The following is a 21,941-nucleotide window of genomic DNA, read 5'->3' as shown; positions in this document are numbered from 1 at the left end:
AAAGGAAAAAAAATTGTGGGTAAGTATAAAGCGCAGCAGCTCAAGGATAAACCCGCACAAAGGGCCGTCCAGGTCGGAGGCACCCAGGAAGAGGCAGACAGCCTCCAAACCATCGTCATGTTCAATGCAAGTGTATACACTTGCACACGTGCACCTAGTAACCCGCTGTTTATCATGGCTACGAGCCTGCTAAAGTGAGCGGTAACCTCCTGCTCACTGTAGCAGAGTGGTAACCATGATAAATAACAGGTTACTAGGTGCGCGTGTGCCCCTAGTAACGCGATGTTTACCATAGTTACCAGCCTGCTCCTGCTTCAGCAGGCTCGTAACCAGGAGCAGGACATCGTGGAAAGATTCTTTCCACGATGTCGCTGCTCCCCTTATCGTTGGTGAGCCTGCCTGTTTGACAGCTCACCAGCAACCACATAGCGACGCAGCAACGATCCCTGACAGGTCGTATCGTTGTCGGGATCGTTGCAGCGTCGCTTAAGTGTGACGGGGCCTTTAGGTAGAATGTTCTGAGGGAACCCACCTTGGGTAACAGATGTCTGTTCATTAAGGAGGTCCTCCTGCACCTGGATGGCCTCCCTCTCGGCCGGACTCACAAGTGAAGGTGTAGTATGATTTTTGTAATATAATTTTTTGAAAATCAATTTCCGGGAGAAGAGCTGCAGATCTTTCAGAGCTGTAAAATAATGAAACCCATTAGTTGGTGAAAAAGTAACACCCCTGCTCAGAACATCAAGTTCATTTTTAGAGAGGACACGGGTAGACAAATGAATCACCTGTAGCCCTCCTTGTGCATCCATCTCTGGCTGGCTACCTCCTTGACCCTGACACTTGGCATTCTGACGTGTTTTAACACGATTAATATTATTTGTATGTCCTATGGCTGCTGAATTGGAAATTTTCATGTGATGACCTGAGAGGGGATGATCTCGATCTAGAAGAAGATTCACCCCTAGTCTGAGGCCGTGATCTATTCTGTGGATTCCTCCATTTATAGACTATTAGTTTTAAAGTCATTTTATATATTGGTTCTCTATGAGGGTTTATATGTAATATGTATTCCATTTAGGACCCTTTTTGTCTCCGATTATTGGCCTTTGCAAGCATCTTAGTATCATATCCTACAATGCACATCACCTCTGGAATGATAGTTTCTGAGGCGGGACATAAACCATTCTTCTTGAGGAAATGTTCAAGATTGACACCTACCTCCTCCCCCTTCTGTGGAACAAATTAAGAATTGATGTTCTTCTTATTTGTATTTATTTTTGTTTATTTGTTCCACCTGTAATATTTCTGGGGTTTAGGCTGGTTATGCCCTGCCAGTATAACTATATTACATGGATAATTTTCTTGTTTACTCACCATTGGTGGCGCTGTGGAGCGCATGCGCCTCCTGGGGTCGCGTCCCACTGCTGCCTCTCGGTGTCTCTATGCCCACGCGCGCACTGCGGCAGCCCTCTCTGCTGACTGTCTGCGGTGCGCGCACCCTGCGGGCTTGACTGCCGGGAGTGCGGCAGGGGGAGGGGGGTGTGGCCTGCCGGACGCACATGTGCCACTCTAAGCAGCGCCATTGGCCTGCCGCCGGTCACATGACATCCCATGTGACCGGTTGCTACGGTTCCCTAACGGTCCTAGAGGGGCGATTTTAGTACCTTCCCTTGAAAAAGCAACGCACGGTCAATGCGAAACGCACGTTAGGAAGCCGCAACAGCACCTTTTCCATCTCCAGCCTCTGGGTAAGTGACTTACCATAAGTCCAATTTCAGTTACGTCCTTGGCACTATACCTTATGAGGGTTAATAGTTTTTGCTTCTTGGCTCTGACCATTCATGGGGCATTATAGCAGCACTGTCTGCACCTCTTTACAGACTATATACAGTACAGACCAAAAGTTTGGACACACCTTCTCATTTAAAGATTTTTCTGTATTTTCATGACTATGAAAATTGTACATTCACACTGAAGGCATCAAAACTATGAATTAACACATGTGGAATTATATACTTAACAAAAAAGTGTGAAACAACTGAAAATATGTCTTATATTCTAGGTTCTTCAAAGTAGCCACCTTTTGCTTTGATGACTGCTTTGCACACTCTTGGCATTCTCTTGATGAGCTTCAAGAGGTAGTCACCGGAAATGGTTTTCACTTCACAAGTGTGCCCTGTCAGGTTTAATAAGTGGGATTTCTTGCCTTATAAATGGGGTTGGGACCATCAGTTGTGTTGTGCAGAAGTCTGGTGGATACACAGCTGATAGTCCTACTGAATAGACTGTTAGAATTTGTATTATGGCAAGAAAAAAGCAGCTAACAGTCTATTCAGTAGGACTATCAGCTGTGTATCCACCAGACTTCTGCACAACACAACTGATGGTCCCAACCCCATTTATAAGGCAAGAAATACCACTTATTAAACCTGACAGGGCACACCTGTGAAGTGAAAACCATTTCCGGTGACTACCTCTTGAAGCTCATCAAGAGAATGCCAAGAGTGTGCAAAGCAGTCATCAAAGCAAAAGGTGGCTACTTTGAAGAACCTAGAATATAAGACATATTTTCAGTTGTTTCACACTTTTTTGTAAAGTATATAATTCCACATGTGTTAATTCATAGTTTTGATGCCTTCAGTGTGAATGTACAATTTTCATAGTCATGAAAATACAGAAAAATCTTTACATGAGAAGGTGTGTCCAAACTTTTAGTCTGTACTGTATATTTAAAAGGTTTTCTCTGTGCCAGTTTGCTACATGTGGACTTGTGCATTTATGAACTTTTATACCATTTTGCACTTCAATATATTCATACCCTCACTACCCTTGGCTGGTTACTCGTCAGGGTGTCTGTTCTGCTCTGAGCACACCGTATTTTAATGTACTTTACATGACTTTTTATAATCCAAATATGTATTTAATAAAGATTTTTTTTATTTGCATTTAAAAAGCTCCATTTGTCTCCTGCTTTCACATGGTATGACAAAATATCTGAAGATGCACAGAGCAGAGGCAAGGAGTAATAAATGGACAATTAAACAAACTGAGCTCAGAGAATGAATCCTTCATTAGATTAGTGGTGGGAAAGTTTTATGGTCCCAATATCCATGTAAGATCAGAAGCCTTGTGTCCTCCTGTCTCGGGAGCAGATTCCTCCGATTTTGTAGTGAGTCATAAATCCTCCTGACAGATCGTCCTGTGTGGAGGGAATCAAAGACTAATAAGTTTATATTCACAGACCCTTCGATGTTTTTTGTGATTTGAAGTTGCCTTTTAATAGGACAACTTTCATATTGTTTATGTTGTGTCCTGGACCACAGAAATTGAAAGGATGAGATAGGATAATAGTCACAGCCCCATGCGGGGAAGGTACTGGGCAGATGTGCTTCATACCATCAGGTCTTGCAATGATGAAAGACCTGATTGTCTGAAACACATCTGCCAAGCTGGATAATTTTTCTGCTATCAATTAGTCTTCCTGCTGCACTGCAGGCTATCCGTGCTCCGGACGCCTCAATGGGTGAGCTGACGTAAGTACTTTTTCTATTCAAACATTTCTGTGGTCCAGGACACAACATAAATATGAAAGTTGTCATATTAAAAGACAACTTCAAATCACAAAAAACATTGAAGGGTTTGTGAATATAAACTTTAGTTTTATATTTATTCCTGTGTGGAAATCTGAGGCATCTGCTCCAGAGACAGGAGGACACCAGGCTTCTGATCTTACATGGATATTGGGACTATAAACCTTTCACACCACTAATCTAATGAAAGATTAATTATCTGAGCTCAGTTTGTTTATTTAAATGTCTATTTATTATGGCATGCCTCTGCTCTTTGTGTATTCCATATTTTTCAGATAAGACGCACTGGACCATAAGACGTAACCCAAATTTTGGTATGAAAAATAGTTTTTTATAAAATGAGGGTCCCTCTTATAGTCCAAATAGGTATCTTATTTCTGTGGCGGGGGGGGGGGGGGGTCACAGGAGGAATGGTCCCTCGGGAAGCCGGCGGTGGTAGAAGTTGAACAATGCTGCGGGCCCTGGGTAGGAACAGGGGGTTGCGGTGGTGGTGGAACAGGAGCACAGGAAGCAGGGTACCTCCCTCTGGAACCCGGTGACGGCAGAAGTGGTGCGATGCTGCAGGTATATTTGTTTCTTCAGATACTTTGTTATACCATGCCTGAGGAAGAGATCCAAGTCTCGACAGCTTGCTTTGTATCCTCATTTATTTTTGTTAATCTTGTAGTTATGATACCTTCTACTGACTATCTTGTTTTTACCCACAGAGCCAGTTTAAAAAAAAGATTGCTAACACAGTACCAAAGCCTTTTTTTCTTTTAATATAAAGTAGGAAATGTGTATATTTTCCACAATGCAATGAAGCAGCATAAAGTGCATTGTAAAATGTATGTATTTGGTAGCACTGCTGCTGGCTGATTGCAGCTTTGGATGTGACTGGATTAGAATAGAGGCTGTAATTTAAGATTACCACAATACATAATATAACTGATACCTGATTTATTTAGCCTTTACTACATTTTCTGGGTCTAATGACCCAATCTAACATTATTGATCCCTGCATAGCTGGTAGCTCAGGTCATCAGCATTTGTCATCATGCTCCGGTGTGAATGTGACCCCAAGCAAAATGAATGCAGCTTTTTTTTGTTGTTTTTTTTGTTTTTTGAGCGAACCAAGGTTTAGTGTTTATCATACTGAACACTAATCCTGGTAACTAGAAGTGTAGAAGACAGACAAGGTGCCACTGGAAGAGATGACAGCCCATAAGTAGGACGGTCACTTTATTCCAGCTTCGTGTCTCGGCACTGAACAGCCACCGTCATCAGGCCTATGGCTACTCCCTGGTAGTGGGTGGCAAGCAATTGCACATCAAAGATAGAAGATAAAATGTCATCTTTCTTTTAAAAAGCTACTGACACTAATATAACTTCTTGCAGCCTGCATATTTAACTTTCCTTTAAATCACCCCTGGGGTCCAAATTCTGCGACATTTCACCTGTTGTATTAAGTTAATGATGAGTCCAAATTTCACATCCAAAACGCCAATTCTCTAAAAGTAAGAAAGTAATCAGATCCCCGAGGCCGCAGGTTATAGGCGAATTTGATGCACATTGTTCATGGAGCCCCTCCATCAATGGGACCCCAAAGTCTTAAGTGCTGGAGCCCCCCCAGACACTAGAACTCAAAGTTTCCAAACTGTGTTGTGTGACTGTTGGGTTTCGGCTGTGGCTTGTACCCGATCCGATCGTGTATAGTCTGCTCTCGCGTCTTCGTGTCGGCGCTGAGGAGGACTGCGGCAGCATCTTGCTCGCTGGATGACAGGTCCACCTCCTCCCGCTGCTTCTTCCGGCTCTGCAGAGAAAAGACCCCGTGATAACATACTTGTCACAGCTGAGGGGCTGTATCCATTCTGGACAATCCCTAAGCAACATTTCTCCCCTACCCTGTTTGTTACAATGTATCAGTCTGGAACCACTGACCATTGTCTGAGGTAGAACAAATACAACTGTAAGAAACCCTTAGATGTCAAAAGTTTCCATTCACTGACAGGAAGCACAAGTCTTTTACACAGTGGTGATTTGAAACAAAGTATACTGGAAAAGCGTTACTTATCATATAACGAACCACTTAATTGTTCTCAGAGCCAAAAATAAATTTCTGTAGTGACCTCTCTCCACCACAGGGTGTCAGTGTAGAGCAGTACATTATCCATTAGATGGAGAGGATGGGGGGAGTAGTCTGTACTTTTCTCACCTCCAGGTCTTTCCGGATGTTCTCAAACTCCTCAATGTCGTCCAGTTTCAGCTCCAGGCGGGTGGGCTTCCTGCGCAGCATCTTATAAACTGCAAAGAAGGAAGAACTGTCATTGTACTGCAAAGGACTGCAACTATAAAACTACTACCCCCATCATGTCTGCCGAGCCGCGTATCTAATCCTATCCCGTGTGATACTGTCTGCCGAGCCGTGTATCTAATCCTATCCCGTGTGATACTGTCTGCTGAGCCGTGTATCTAATCCTATCCCGTGTGATACTGTCTGCTGAGCTGTGTATCTAATCCTATCCTGTGTGATACTGTCTGTTGAGCCGTGTATCTAATCCTATCCTGTGTGATACTGTCTGTTGAGCCGTGTATCTAATCCTATCCTGTGTGATACTGTCTGTTGAGCCGTGTATCTAATCCTATCCTGTGTGATACTATCTGTTGAGCCGTGTATCTAATCCTATGCTGTGTGATACTGTCTGCTGAGCTGTGTATCTAATCCTATCCTGCGTGATACTGTCTGCTGAGCTGTGTATCTAATCCTATCCTGCGTGATACTGTCTGCTGAGCTGTGTATCTAATCCTATCCTGCGTGATACTGTCTGCTGAGCCGTGTATCTAATCCTATCCCGTGTATCTAATCCTATCCCGTGTGACACGGTCTGCTGAGCCGTGTATCTAATCCTATCCTTTGTGACACGGTCTGCTATGCAGTGTATCTAATCCTATCCTGTGTGACACGGTCTGCTGAGCAGTGTATCTAATCCTATCCCGTGTGATGCTGTCTGCTGAGCAGTGTATCTAATCCTATCCCGTGTGATGCTGTCTGCTGAGCAGTGTATCTAATCCTATCCCGTGTGATACTGTCTGCTGAGCTGTGTATCTAATCCTATCCTGCGTGATACTGTCTGCTGAGCCGTGTATCTAATCCTATCCCGTGTATCTAATCCTATCCCGTGTGACACGGTCTGCTGAGCCGTGTATCTAATCCTATCCCGTGTGACACGGTCTGCTGAGCAGTGTATCTAATCCTATCCTGTGTGACACGGTCTGCTGAGCAGTGTATCTAATCCTATCCCGTGTGATGCTGTCTGCTGAGCAGTGTATCTAATCCTATCCCGTGTGATACTGTCTGCTGAGCTGTGTATCTAATCCTATCCCGTGTGATACTGTCTGCTGAGCTGTGTATCTAATCCTATCCTGTGTGACATGGTCTGCTGAGCAGTGTATCTAATCCTATCCCGTGTGATGCTGTCTGCTGAGCAGTGTATCTAATCCTATCCCGTGTGATACTGTCTGCTGAGCCGTGTATCTAATCCTATCCCGTGTGATACTGTCTGCTGAGCTGTGTATCTAATCCTATTCTGTGTGATACTGTCTGCTGAGCTGTGCATCTAATCCTATCCTGTGTGATACTGTCTGCTGAGCCGTGTATCTAATCCTATCCCGTGTATCTAATCCTATCCCGTGTGATACTGTCTGCTGAGCTGTGTATCTAATCCTATTCTGTGTGATACTGTCTGCTGGGCTGTGTATCTAATCCTATCCTGTGTGATACTGTCTGCTGAGCTGTGTATCTAATCCTATCCTGTGTGATACTGTCTGCTGAGCTGTGTATCTAATCCTATGCTGTGTGATACTGTGTGCTGAGCTGTGTATCTAATCCTATCCTGTGTGATACTGTCTGCTGAGCAGTGTATCTAATCCTATCCTGTGTGATACTGTCTACTGAGCAGTGTATCTAATCCTATCCTGTGTGATACTGTCTGCTGAGCTGTGTATCTAATCCTATCTTGTGTGATACTGTCTGCTGAGCTGTGTATCTAATCCTATCCTGTGTGATACTGTCTGCTGAGCTGTGTATCTAATCCTATCCTGTGTGATACTGTCTGCTGAGCTGTGTATCTAATCCTATCCTGTGTGATACTGTCTGCTGAGCCGTGTATCTAATCTTATGCTGTTTGATACTGTCTGCTGAGCCGTGTATCTAATCCTATCCTGTGTGATACTGTCTGCTGAGCTGTGTATCTAATCCTATCCTGTGTGATACTTTCTGCTGAGCCGTGTATCTAATCCTGTCCTGTGTGATACTGTCTGCTGAGCCGTGTATCTAATCCTATCCTGTGTGATACTGTCTGCTGAGCTGTGTATCTAATCCTATCCTGTGTGATACTGTCTGCTGAGCTGTGTATCTAATCCTATCCTGTGTGATACTGTCTGCTGAGCCGTGTATCTAATCCTATCCTGTGTGATACTGTCTGATGAGCTGTGTATCTAATCCTATCCTGTGTGATACTGTCTGCTGAGCTGTGTATCTAATCCTATGCTGTGTGATACTGTCTGCTGAGCCGTGTATCTAATCCTATCCTGTGTGATACTGTCTGCTGAGCTGTGTATCTAATCCTATGCTGTGTGATACTGTCTGCTGAGCTGTGTATCTAATCCTATGCTGTGTGATACTGTCTGCTGAGCCGTGTATCTAATCCTATCCTGTGTGATACTGTCTGCTGAGCTGTGTATCTAATCCTATCCTGTGTGATACTGTCTGCTGGGCTGTGTATCTAATCCTATCCTGTGTGATACTGTCTGCTGAGCCGCGTATCTAATCCTATCCTGTGTGATACTGTCTGCTGAGCCGCGTATCTAATCCTATCCTGTGTGATACTGTCTGCTGAGCCGCGTATCTAATCCTATCCTGTGTGATACTGTCTGCTGGGCTGTGTATCTAATCCTATCCTGTGTGATACTGTCTGCTGAGCTGTGTATCTAATCTTATCCGGTGTGATACTGTCTGCTGAGCTGTGTATCTAATCCTATCCTGTGTGATACTGTCTGCTGAGCCGTGTATCTAATCCTATCCTGTGTGATATTGTCTGCTGAGCCGTGTATCTAATCCTATCCTATGTGATACTGTCTGCTGAGCTGTGTATCTAATCCTATCCTGTGTGATACTGTCTGCTGAGCTGTGTATCTAATCCTATCCTGTGTGATACTGTCTGCTGAGCTGTGTATCTAATCCTATCCTGTGTGATACTGTCTGCTGAGCCGTGTATCTAATCCTGTCCTGTGTGATACTGTCTGCTGAGCCGTGTATCTAATCCTATCCTGTGTGATACTGTCTGCTGAGCCGTGTATCTAATCCTATCCTGTGTGATACTGTCTGCTGAGCCGTGTATCTAATCCTATCCCGTGTGATACTGTCTGCTGAGCTGTGTATCTAATCCTATCCCGTGTGATGCTGTCTGCTGAGCAGTGTATCTAATCCTATCCTGTGTGATACTGTCTGCTGAGCCGTGTATCTAATCCTATCCTGTGTGATACTGTCTGCTGAGCCGTGTATCTAATCCTATCCTGTGTGATACTGTCTGCTGAGCCGTGTATCTAATCCTATCCTGTGTGATACTGTCTGCTGAGCTGTGTATCTAATCCTATCCTATGTGATACTGTCTGCTGAGCTGTGTATCTAATCCTATCCTGTGTGATACTGTCTGCTGAGCCGTGTATCTAATCCTATCCTGTGTGATATTGTCTGCTGAGCCGTGTATCTAATCCTATCCTATGTGATACTGTCTGCTGAGCTGTGTATCTAATCCTATCCTGTGTGATACTGTCTGCTGAGCTGTGTATCTAATCCTATCCTGTGTGATACTGTCTGCTGAGCTGTGTATCTAATCCTATCCTGTGTGATACTGTCTGCTGAGCCGTGTATCTAATCCTGTCCTGTGTGATACTGTCTGCTGAGCCGTGTATCTAATCCTATCCTGTGTGATACTGTCTGCTGAGCCGTGTATCTAATCCTATCCTGTGTGATACTGTCTGCTGAGCTGTGTATCTAATCCTATCCCGTGTGATGCTGTCTGCTGAGCAGTGTATCTAATCCTATCCTGTGTGATACTGTCTGCTGAGCCGTGTATCTAATCCTATCCTGTGTGATACTGTCTGCTGAGCCGTGTATCTAATCCTATCCTGTGTGATACTGTCTGCTGAGCTGTGTATCTAATCCTATCCTATGTGATACTGTCTGCTGAGCTGTGTATCTAATCCTATCCAGTGTGATACTGTCTGCTGAGCTGTGTATCTAATCCTATCCAGTGTGATACTGACTGCTGAGCAGTGTATCTAATCCTATCCTGTGTAATATCTCTGCTGAGCTCTTGTATCTAAGCTGATGTGATACAACTAAGCTTATCCCCTGAGCCTTGATATTAGATACAGCTGTGGTAGATGTATCTCAGCGGTACCTCCTGTGTTCTCTGCCCCGGGCACATCACCCTCCCCGGCGTCCTCACCTGTCCTGCTTTCCTGGCACAACCGCTACTTCCGCCCTCTCTTCTCACTTCCGGTTTACGTCATTCCCGTTCCCCTCAGATGACCCGGAAGTAGTTGCTGTAACGTGTAGCTGCTGTTGGAGGCGGAGAGCAGATAATTGACGTTATTTCTCCGGTAATTCCTGATATTTTCTCCCCGCAACGGTGTCATGTTTTGTCCGCTGTGTCAGCAACCGGTGGTGACTGAGCCCCTCAGTATAGCTCCTCAGTGCTGGCTGTGTGGGCCACCTGCCTGGTGTAACCGAGACACCGGGCAGGATTTACTGTGTGAAAGCGACATGAACCATATCCGGACACCCTAACCTTATACCTGCCCCGGACCCGACCCCTGACCAGGAACACTAACTTTATACCGGCCCCATACCGGAGCCCCTGACCTTATACAAGACCCCTAACCTTATACTGCCCATTGACCTGGCCCCCTAACCATATACCTGCCCCAGACCCCTTATATAGACCCTCATTTATTACAGTGCCCGGCCTCTTCCACAGAAGCAGACATGTCGGACGATGAGGGGCCTCCGGTGGTGAAGAAGTCTCGTATTTTCTATGGCAGTTTGGCGGATAAAGAGAAGGAGCGAATCTCCAAGGGCGAGACGTCTATGGGGAAAGCCGCGGTGAAGGCCGGCATAGAGTCCGGGAACATCAATATCGGAGGAGGTGACTGAGACCTTGTCTCACCGTTGCTTTGCTGCCCGTCATCAAGGATTTATCATGAAAACTTCTGTAACTTTCTCATGTACTTTGTGTTTGCATTATCAAGATCTTCTCTTGCAGTCAGTGAATAGAATCATTCCTGTTTACATCCAGAGGGTTACAGTCAGTACATATCTAGCACTGCTATTCCTGAGGGTTTCCTGCAATTGTATCCAGTCTTGACAATCCTCTGACTTCATTCAGCTGCATTTTACCTGCACTGATACATTGTAACAAATGATCAGCATTGGGGTGATATGTGCGCTGCTGCTGCTAAAAATCAAGTTATATATAGGTGGGGGGATAACGTGATGATCACTGGGGGTCTGAGAGAGGAGCCTGAGAGTGTGGCGATGCACATGCTCGACCTCTTCTCCATTCATTGTCTATGGAAGTGCGTTCAGTTATTTCCTTCAGTCCCATAGACAATGAATGGAGCAGAGGTCGAGTATGTGTATCTCTGCTCTATTCAGGGCGGTGTTTAGAGCCCCGATCTCGGGATCCCTGGACCCCCAGCAATCAGCAAGTTATCTTCTTTCCAGAGGGGAGGGAATAACTTGATTTTTGTGGGGTAATAACTCTTTTTACTGGCTGAGGGGTTACGTGGACTGCATGCAATTGTGACCAACCTTCAGCTGTGATAACAGGACAAGTGATCAGCTTCTTGATGTAGCTAGGAATGTTGCTATTCACTGACAGCAAGCAGTGATGTTGAAATTGATCAGAAAAAAAAACAGCACATTAGAAAGTTTCTTTTGCTATGGAGTCCTCTAATCCCGCTTCCTCCTTAGGGGAGTCATTTGACCTTGAAGAGCACATCAGCGAGAGACAGGCCGAGGTCCTCGCCGAGTTCGAGCGCAGGAAGCGAGCGCGACAGATCAATGTGTCCACCGACGACTCAGAGGTGAAGGCCTGTCTGAGGGCCCTCGGGGAGCCCATCACTCTGTTTGGAGAGGGGCCGGCGGAGCGGAGAGAAAGGTGAGAGAATGTGTGCAGTAAAGCTTTTCTGATAATGTTTTATTCGCGCAGATGCAGAGCTCGTTACAGTGTATCACAACTGTCTGTTGTAACAAATCCTGCCCTCCTGTCAGCTGAACATTGATTTCTCTAATTCAGTGACAGAAAGCAGAGATCTTAGAACACTTTTCTGACCCCCTTCTATCAGGCTCCTGAAACTTCCATCACACAGTGATTGATGTCAAATGATCATTCTGCTTTGCAGGTTGCGAAACGTTCTCTCTGTGGTCGGCACAGATGCCCTGAAGAAGACCAAGAAGGAAGATGAAAAAGCCAAAGCCTCAAGGGAAGAGGTATGATGGAGGACCGGTCCAGACTGGCCAATGTATTGTGGTTTTTAATTTTGTATTACACTTCAGAGCTGTAGATTCACAATTCTGGATGTATACAGGATGTAACTCAGGATCAGCACAGGATAAGTAATGTAATGTATGTACACAGTGACTGCACCAGCAGAATAGTGAGTGCAGCTCTGGAGTATAATACAGGATGTAACTCAGGATCAGCACAGGATAAGTAATGTAATGTATGTACACAGTGACTGCACCAGCAGAATAGTGAGTGCAGCTCTGGAGTATAATCCAGGATGTAACTCAGGATCAGTACAGGATAAGTAATGTAATGTATGTACACAGTGACTGCACCAGCAGAATAGTGAGTGCAGCTCTGTAGTATAATACAGGATGTAACTCAGGATCAGCACAGGATAAGTAATGTAATGTATGTACACAGTGACTGTAACAGCAGAATAGTGAGTGCTGCTCTGGAGTATAATACAGGATGTAACTCAGGATCAGTACAGGATAAGTAATGTAATGTATGTACACAGTGACTGCACCAGCAGAATAGTGAGTGCAGCTCTGGAGTATAATACAGGATGTAACTCAGGATCAGTACAGGATAAGTAATGTATGTACACAGTGACTCCACCAGCAGAATAGTGAGTGCAGCTCTGGAGTATAATACAGGATGTAACTCAGGATCAGCACAGGATAAGTAATGTAATGTATGTACAAAGTGGGTGCAGCTCTGGAGTATAATACAGGATGTAACTCAGGATCAGCACAGGATAAGTAATGTATGTACACAGTGACTGCACCAGCAGAATAGTGAGTGCAGCTCTGGAGTATAATACAGGAGGTAACTCAGGATCAGCACAGGATAAGTAATGTAATGTATGCACACAGTGACTGCACCAGCAGATTAGTGAGTGCAGCTCTGGAGTATAATACAGGATGTAACTCGGGATCAGCACAGGATAAGTAATGTAATGTATGCACACAGTGACTGCACCAGCAGAATAGTGAGTGCAGCTCTGGAGTATAATACAGGATGTAACTCAGGATCAGTACAGGATCAGTAATGTAATGTATGTACACAGTGACTGCATAAGCAGAATAGTGAGTGCAACTCTGGATTATAATACAGGATGTAACTCAGGATCAGTACAGGATAAGTAATGTAATGTATGTACACAGTGACTGCACCAGCAGAATAGTGAGTGCAGCTCTGGAGTATAATACAGGATGTAACTCAGGATCAGTACAGGATCTGTAATGTATGTACACAGTGACTGCACCAGCAGAATAGTGAGTGCCGCTCAGGAATATAGTTGTAAACTCAGGATTATGTGGGGAGGGAGGGACATAAGACCGGATGAAGCTGCGTTGCATTCTGGGAATATTGCACTGGATCCCGCTTATAGTGGATTGCTCTTGTCTTCAGTACCAGCACACTTGGTATCACGAGGGGCCAAACACGCTGAAAATCGCTAGACTGTGGATTGCACGATACTCCTTACCTCGGTATGTTGTGTAGTTGGTCTCGTCACCCTATAGGGAACACTCCTGGTGAAGCGTGCATGGCCCGCGGTGGCCGAGCGGAGCATCGGTGCTGCATGTGCTGGTCACTGTGCCATGCTCTGCACACTCTGTTTTGCCCGGAGTGTTTCTTTAAATCGTGTTGGATTATGTTCCTATCCAATCATATTGGTTGGAGTTTGGAGACTAAAAGCAGCCACATGATTGGTTGGTCATCATTTCCCTCCTCTGTATTTGCCCATAAGTTCTACAATAGACATGACTGTTCCCCGTATGCCCGTCTTCTGCAGGGCGATGCTTCGATTGGAAAATGCCCGGGAATATAGAGTCATCCCAGAATCCACCAGGACATCCCAGAAACAAGACCTGCATAATTCCCTGCGCGTGAGTAGAATGGAGGGCAGACGCTATACATAAGGATACTGCAGTTTATTAATGCTGCCTTTCCAAAATCTCTGCTCTCAGTAAATGAAAGCACTTTAGTGTAGATTCGGAGCCTGGAAAGCTTTCCTGAACTAACACACTTCTGAAGATTTGTTACAATGTATCAGTGTGAGCGTTACCAGTCCGGATCCAGATGTGTTTAACATCATCTACGCTGATACATTGGGCCAAACGCTCCACCGGACAGGGTGTGGGTACGAATTCAGCCTCTGAGAGCAGAGACTTTGAGACTGTGACCATCGCTGTCTGTTCTTGTTTCACAGTCCTTGAACAATTTCTGCAGTCAGATCGGAGACGACCGCCCTCTGTCCTTCTGTCACTTTAGTCCGAACTCAAAACTTTTGGCGACAGCGTGCTGGTAAGTGACTAATCGGTCTCAGGCATCTGAATTAGTCTCATCCATAAGACAACAAAGTCTGACCCTACTGTGGTGGCTATCACCTGCCACGGAGCATACTTCACCCCTGGGACCTACAGTTTATATCCTTCACCTGCATCCTCTTATCAGTCACAGGAAAGCGGGACTTAAAGGGGTTTTCCCACAAACAAAAGTTCATTTTAATAATTGTCTGTGTCTGACCGTGTAAGGAACATACCACATCTCCTGGGCAGGGGAGGAAGCAAAAGACAACAGACATTACAGCAGGGGATTGCTGAGGATTAATTTTGTGTGGTAAAATATTGTTACAAACAGGCAGTGAAATGTTTTACCTCAGAAAATGAATCCTGTGATCCCCTGCTGTAATGTCTGTATTGTCTTTTGCTTCCTCCCCTGCCCAGGAGATGTGGTATGTTCTGTACATGGTCAGACACAGACAATTTTTAAAATGAACTTTTTGTTCGTGGGAAAACCCCTTTAAGTAATCTGTTATCCCCTCAGGACCAACTTTGGGGGGACCAAACTGGACAATCGCCCAGAGACCCCAGCATTTACGGCAGAAAATACATTGATAATAGCAGTTCTTCATTATCGGTGTAGTTTTCTATGTTGAGACTACTTCAGGACCTGTGATGACATCACAGTCATGTGACCATGATGTCACCACAGGTCCTGTACCGTGCAGGTATCTAGAAGATCTGAAGAAGAGGAGACAGACTGGTAAGTATTCTATAATGTGCTTAGTGTGCGTGTCTCGGGCGGTATGTGCTTGCATTGTTCAGTGGAGCCGCCGATCAGGCTTGGCTATGATCGTTGCTGCCAATCATGGAGCATCTGCTCCGTTCAACTCTTCCTGGCCGTGGTCTTATTGCCAGGAGGAACCAGGGGAGGACACAGAAAAACCCTGTGTTCACTGTTCTACAGGTTGGTCGAGGTCCGAGTGGTGGCTCCCACACTGACTTATTTAGTGTGAAGGAGATGATTTTGTGGGCTAGAAGGGGTGTAAATATGGCTACTTTATGTCAGAAACAGCGCCACCCATCTGGTACTGTGACCTCTGCCCCATTAAAATGAATAGTGCTGAGCTGCAGTACCAGATACAACCCATAGTCAGGGGTGGCACTGTCTTTAAAAGAAACTAGCAGTGTTTTTATCATTCTGGACAAGCCCTTTCAGTCCAGTTCTGTGTGATGACCCCATTGTGCTGGTCGCAGTCACTTTGATGATTTTCGGTTTTTCTTCCCAGGAGCGGACTGTGCAAGCTTTGGTCAATTCCAGATTGTCAACCTGTACGGACCTTAAGAGGTAACTAGCGAGGGCAGAAGTGAGGGGAGCTAATAATTGTGTGGGGCAAGTATGATCTCCAGCTGCACCACGATGGGAGTTGTAGTTTCCCACAAGATTGGAGAGTCTTGGGTTTATGTTACTGGACATTAACCCCTTCACAACCAGGCGATTTTCCTTTTTTGTTTTTTGTTTTCCTCCCCTTCTTCCAAAAGTGATAGCTTTTTTTCATTTTTCCATCCACATAACCGTACGAGTTCTTGTTTTTTGCCGGACTAGTTGTACTTTTAAGTGCATTGAAAACAAAGTGCAATTATACACTTGGGTTTTGTTTTTGTTTACCATGTTCGCTATATGGTAAAACTGACCTGTCATTATGATTCTCCAGGTCAGTACAAGTACACAGATACAAACACATATAGTTTGTTGTTTTTTATTTAAGTGGTGGAAAAAACTTTGCTAACGTTTGTACTGATACCATTTTGGGATAGATATGATGTTTTGATAGCCTCTTATTGCATTCTATTGCAAAATTGCGGCGGCCAAAAAAGCCCCATGATTCTGGAGTTTAGATTTTTTTTTCCCTTGTTACACTGTTTACTGATTTGATTCATTTTCCATTTTGATAGATCACACTTTTACGAACACAGCAATACCAAATATGCATAAGTGTGTGTGTGTATAATATATATATTTTTTTTGTATGTCACAGGTAGTGAAGGAGACATTAGTTGGGGTAATACATTGAGATTTTTTTTCTTCCTCCAGGACACAACACAAATGTAGGCGCCATAGTGTTTCACCCCAAGTCCACGCTGTCGCTGGATGAGAAGGACGTGAATCTGGCGTCCTGTGCTGCGGACGGTTCCGTCAAACTGTGGAACCTGGAAAGGTGAGAAAACGTCTGTCCACACAGAGCGCTGCAGCTTGGGAGACTCTGGGATCACCGGATGTGCAGGGTTTGCTGCCTCTTACAGGACTCTCCTGTCATAGAAGAATCTTCATGATTTTTTTATCGAGCAGGAGAACAATGAGACACTCCTGGTGCGAGGCTGGCCGAGATTACAGACCAATCATTGTGCATCCAGAAAACCCTCCATAACCTCCTCCTGTATCTGCGCGTTCCCATGTTTTTTCTTCATGTTTTCTTCACTTCTGTCCTGCTCGTCACTGTTGTGTTGTGAGTGAGGGTCTCCCCAGGGGCTCACGTAGTGCTGTAATCTGCCCTGGATATAGCTCCGGCCTCTGGGAATTATTTACTATCATCTGTTTTCCAAGGCACTGACATGATTTCACCTAAGATCGGCCTCATGTTCTGCAGACGTGGCTGGCCATAAAGCGGTGTCGCTGTGCTGGAATCTGAGGTGCTTTTATAGCAGAAATCTACGAATCCTTCTGAAAAAAGGATTCCGAGTTTCTGCTCCGAAAACTCGGCAAAAGGACTCGGTATGCACATAGTCTTAGGGAGATGCCTATTCATGGGCTATTTTTCTGTGCACTTCTCGTATATTTTCCATGTTGCCTTAGTAGACGAGGGTCCTCTATATCAGCCTTGTATATATCAGCCTTGTGGCCCCTGTAGAACAGGCTCTTGTCCTATGCTGTCCTTGTGTGCCTACTTTTTAAAGCTCAGACTAATTTTCTGCACTATTCATACACGATGCGTCAGCATACTGCGACTAATGAATACACAAACTCCATTATTGCTGGAAAAACGTAAAAGAGAGCAAAAGCCTCCAACCACATGAAGCTGACCTTTTAATATGAATGGTCCCTAAACCCTAAATGTCTTACCTCCCTGTGCCAAAACAGTCTCGTGAATGGGAGTGAAAAGGAAACCAGGCATAGCTCGCAACTAAACCTTATGTGGGAAAGATTGGTGGACAAGGGGCACAATGCGTCAGCACACTGCGACTAATGAATGAGGCTGTTTTGTAGTTCATGTATTCATTAGTCGCAGTGTGCTGACACATTGTGTATGTGTATGCTAGCGTATTGGCCACATGGTGTATTTGTTCACCTGTGCATTAATTTAAAGGGAACCTGTCATGTCAATTGGAGCATGTAAACTGCCCCCAGGTTGTTGTTAGTGATGCAATGTTCATCACTAACACACTTTTTGTATTAAAATCGGCGCTATAATCTTTTGTAAAAAAACACTTTATATACTTATATCTTACTTGCTCGTTTAGTCATAGGGGTGTTCCTTTCTTTATTCAGTCTGGCTTGTCGCCCACTCAATTTGAATTGTCCCCGGTTTGCGCCAACGTCACATGAAGTCTTGTTGAAGTCCCACGTGTGCGCACTGTATGCTGTCAGCCACGCTTGTGCAATGTGTATTGTAAAGCCTCGTGCACACAGTGACGAGTAGCCCCCTGCGCGCACGCAATTGGGAGCCGATCGTCACTGCGCACACACGGCGACATGCGGCTTTCCAATACACCTTGCCAAAGCGTGGCTGACAGCATACAGTGCGCAAGTGCGGGACTTCAACAAGACTTCATGTGACGTCGGCGCAAACCGGGGACAATTCAAATTGAGTGGGCGACAAGCCAGATTGCATAAAGAAAGGAACACCCCTATGACTAAACGAGCAAGTAAGATATATCTATATAAAGTGTTTTTTACAAAAGATTATAGCGCCGATTTTAATGCAAAAAGTGTGTTAGTGATGAACATTGCATCACTAACAACAACCTGGGGGCAGTTTACATAGTACACAGGACATGACAGGTTCCCTTTAATACTTTTTTTGTGCAGTACACCTGGTTTCCTCTTCACTCCCCATTCACATGAGGCTGTATTGGCACATAGAGACGTGTGTTATACATTCCTTGCAGTTAACCCCCTAGACAATAGTTTCTCTGTCCCACTGTACAGATTGCAGGGACCCCTCAGGACATAGAAGGGTTGACTTCCTGAACCCCATGGTCATTGTGGGGCTCACCCTGCTTCTCACCTGAGCTATGAACACAATAATAGAGGGCTTATATTTTCGAACAGCTTTTGTGTCTGCGCAGCAGGTGATGTGATAATGGGGCAGGAACCTTGCCATAAGCTGCTTTACTTTGCCTCCTTCCTGGAGAGCAGCGAGCACGGCCTGTGTAATATGGCTGGCGGCCCCTGCTCTCATTACTCGCGGTGATTAGCCGTCTGATGAGTATTTATCTTGCTCTTCCTCATTAAGTCATACTGCCTTAGTCTCTGAAGAGGTAATTAATGCCGGCACTGGAGCCGGGAGCCGTCGTCGTGGTGAATGATCCCTGCGGGGAATACATATCACACTCTACCTGTGGACTCGTCGTGTGACCCCTCCCCCATCCCACCACTCATGTCCCGCAGGGAGTGGAATCCCCCAGATGTGGGAATCAAGCGCACACAACAGCTCTGGGGGTGAACAGCGGTATTACCCGGCGGATCCTATAAGTATATGGATCCGTTCTATGATTAGTTTGGATCCACAGACTTTATCTTAAACTGGTCCGACAACCTGTTCTGGAAGTTTTGTATTTTTTGGTGATGTCAGAGCTCCACTAGGGGGAGCACGCTGCATACTGAGTATACATTGCCAGAGTAGTACAGTTTGCTCCCCCCCAGTGGTGATTGTGGGGAGCTACTTTATAATTTCTATGCAGGAGCTTTGTATTAGCGAAATGGAGCTCCAACTGCGATATGCGGTGTGCAAGGTGCGATACCTCTTAAATATGAATGGCGCCCCTGGCCATCACTTACTGACTTGTGTAGAAATCCCAGCTCTCCTCTGATGGATCCAATGATCATTTTGTCTTTTTCTGCAGCGATGAACCAGTTGCAGATATTGAAGGACACACAGTGAGGGTGGCGCGAGTGACGTGGCATCCATCTGGGCGGTTTTTGGGCACCACATGGTATGTACAATTTGCCTACGAGTCTATAAGTAGGCGGTATTTTATTTTTTAACCCCTTACTATCTCTTTAGTTATGACAAGTCCTGGCGCTTGTGGGACTTGGAAGCGCAGGAGGAAATTCTGCATCAGGAGGGGCACAGTAAAGGGGTATACGACCTCTCCTTCCACCTGGACGGCTCCTTGGCTGGCACTGGGTAAGGAGCAATGAGAATATTATCGCTGCTGTTAAGGGTGGGGACATTACTTATGTTTATGGGGTCTGCTGGGAGCTGTAGTTTCACAGCAACTGCTGAACTACTTACAATCATGGCTGCTTTGTGGTCAGCAACCTGCAGCTCTCCAGCTGTTGTGAAACTACAGCTATCAGCAGACGCATCCTGCGTAGAGCATGATGCAGGCATTGCTGGCCGTTCTACTAGATGTATTTTTACATGGTTTTATTTTTTTTCTCTCCATCCTCACCCAACACAGAGGTCTGGATGCCTTTGGGCGAGTGTGGGATCTGCGGACCGGCCGCTGTATTATGTTCCTGGAAGGGCACCTGAAAGAAATCTACAGCATCAACTTCTCTCCTAATGGGTACGATGATGGGAATTATCAGCGGATGATGGGTGGAGATCGAGTCAATTCCTTTTATCCGGACTTGCTGAATGGTGGACATCGCAGTATAAAAACATGAAATCTGCTGCTATTATTGGCCACATAATTGATTCTTTCTGCTTAATCTTGAGATTCCAGATTATCAGATGGTGGATTAAAGGAATTCACTGTCTGCACATTATTTATCCAGACAAGATGGTTACTTGTGCCCCTTCATGTTTTTCTGTTTTCTGTGTCAGGTTTCATATTGCTACCGGCAGTGGGGACAACACCTGTAAAGTTTGGGACCTCCGGCAGCGGCGCTGCATCTATACCATCCCGGCTCACCAGAACCTGGTCAGCGCAGTGCGGTTCCAGCGTAAGTTCATGGGATTTTGGGGGGGGATTTTGCATTGCAGCAGAGAAGATGATGATATGTGGCTGTAGGCTGCAGCGCATGGTGGGAGTTGTAGTTTGCAGTGCTAAGGCTACATGCTGCAGATTTTTATAAATACCCTTAGCATTGCAAAAATACAACACCCACCCCTGCTAACCCCAAAGCAGTGCATGATTGGAAAATCATCAGTGTGTTCATTTCTACGCTACACGTGTATAGGGGCAGAATGGTGCAGCTGATAGCTGGGTCCTGTTCTGCAACATCTACTCTTTATTCCTGGCCAAGATGTGTCTGGTCACATAACAGGGCACGTACTCTGTACCCATCTCCACTATAGACTACGTGACACTGTAAGCCGGGCCCAAGTTTCGGCCATTGTCAGCCCATAGATGCTACTTAACAGGGTCAATTTGTGCGTTATCCGCACAGACACACAGGTAAAGGTTGATATTGCAGCCACCACGAGGGAGAGCCATCTGTTGATTCCAATGTGTGCACAGGCGCCCTCTAGTGGTGGCTGCTGGCACCTGAATTATTATCGAACACTAAGCGATCCGCAGTTGTAGCAAGTTGTGTTGTCCCTCTAAATATATAACACCCATCCCCTTCTGTTCCAGCCACAAATGGACAATACCTGCTGACCGGTGCTTATGACAACACAGCCAAAGTGTGGACGCACCCGCTGTGGTCTCCTCTAAAGACGCTTGCCGGTCACGAGGGGAAAGTGATGGGTGTGGACATATCCTCAGACGGAGAACTCATCGCCACCTGCTCCTACGACAGAACTTTCAAGCTTTGGATGGCGGAATAAAATGACGATTTAAACCAATGAACGTTAATCCAGCTTCTGACATGCTGGTAGTTGTAGTTCTGGAACAACTAGCACGAGACGGGTTGCAGTCTTGGAAATGTTTAAGTTTTATGTATATATATTTTTTACACCTCTAAAATAAATGTTTATTGCATAGTGGTGGATGGATCTGTCTCTGCCTGTTGGTAGTATGTAGAAATGGTAAGGAAAACATGGCTGCCAAAGACAGCGCCACATCTGGCCTCAGGTTGGGTGTGAGATTGAAGCTCAGGACGTTCTCTTTAAAACCAGACTCAACCTGCAGACATGAAGGAACACATTTATATGGTGTTGTCGTTGAGGTCCCTACGCAGAAGGGGCAGTGCCAGGCTCTAGTGTCTTACTGGCATAATCAGCTAATATATGCTGATCAAACCCATTAGAGGGAGATTCCACCTCTTATTAGTCTCTGCCCTGTATGAACCTACCAGCAGAACTTTGCAGCTCTGGATGTGACTGGAGTGCAAG

At 45.3% G+C, this 21,941-nt stretch overlaps 2 protein-coding genes across 4 annotated transcripts; one reads left to right on the top strand and one right to left on the bottom strand.

Annotated features, from left to right (window-relative positions):
* Window positions 1–4,331: 4,331 nt before the first annotated feature.
* CDC26 (cell division cycle 26) lies at window positions 4,332–10,196 on the bottom strand. 2 transcript variants are annotated; one of them, XM_073640555.1, is made up of 3 exons: window positions 10,082–10,196; window positions 5,785–5,873; window positions 4,332–5,382 (listed from the first exon to the last, which is right to left on the bottom strand). In XM_073640555.1, the coding sequence occupies exons 2-3, from the start codon at window positions 5,863–5,865 to the stop codon at window positions 5,206–5,208; spliced, it is 258 nt and encodes an 85-aa protein (XP_073496656.1). In that variant the 5' UTR covers window positions 5,866–5,873; window positions 10,082–10,196; the 3' UTR covers window positions 4,332–5,205. The 2 variants fall into 2 exon arrangements, with proteins under 2 accessions (XP_073496656.1, XP_073496657.1); XM_073640556.1 differs by having other exon boundaries at window positions 10,034–10,143.
* PRPF4 (pre-mRNA splicing tri-snRNP complex factor PRPF4) lies at window positions 10,099–21,593 on the top strand. 2 transcript variants are annotated; one of them, XM_073640552.1, is made up of 14 exons: window positions 10,099–10,235; window positions 10,594–10,780; window positions 11,608–11,794; window positions 12,039–12,126; window positions 13,559–13,638; window positions 13,944–14,037; window positions 14,361–14,455; window positions 15,723–15,781; window positions 16,529–16,652; window positions 19,558–19,647; window positions 19,719–19,841; window positions 20,119–20,226; window positions 20,487–20,605; window positions 21,241–21,593. In XM_073640552.1, the coding sequence occupies exons 2-14, from the start codon at window positions 10,621–10,623 to the stop codon at window positions 21,432–21,434; spliced, it is 1,521 nt and encodes a 506-aa protein (XP_073496653.1). In that variant the 5' UTR covers window positions 10,099–10,235; window positions 10,594–10,620; the 3' UTR covers window positions 21,435–21,593. The 2 variants fall into 2 exon arrangements, with proteins under 2 accessions (XP_073496653.1, XP_073496654.1); XM_073640553.1 differs by having other exon boundaries at window positions 10,101–10,235; window positions 10,613–10,780.
* Window positions 21,594–21,941: the final 348 nt, after the last annotated feature.

The sequence above is a fragment of the Phyllobates terribilis genome, unplaced genomic scaffold (genome assembly GCF_046119375.1).
Source record: "Phyllobates terribilis strain yellow unplaced genomic scaffold, ASM4611937v1 Scaffold_7__3_contigs__length_470593459, whole genome shotgun sequence".
Classification (NCBI taxonomy): Eukaryota; Metazoa; Chordata; class Amphibia; order Anura; family Dendrobatidae; genus Phyllobates; species Phyllobates terribilis.
Note: the sequence above shows the minus strand (reverse complement) of the source record. Positions and strands in the feature narration are given on the sequence as shown.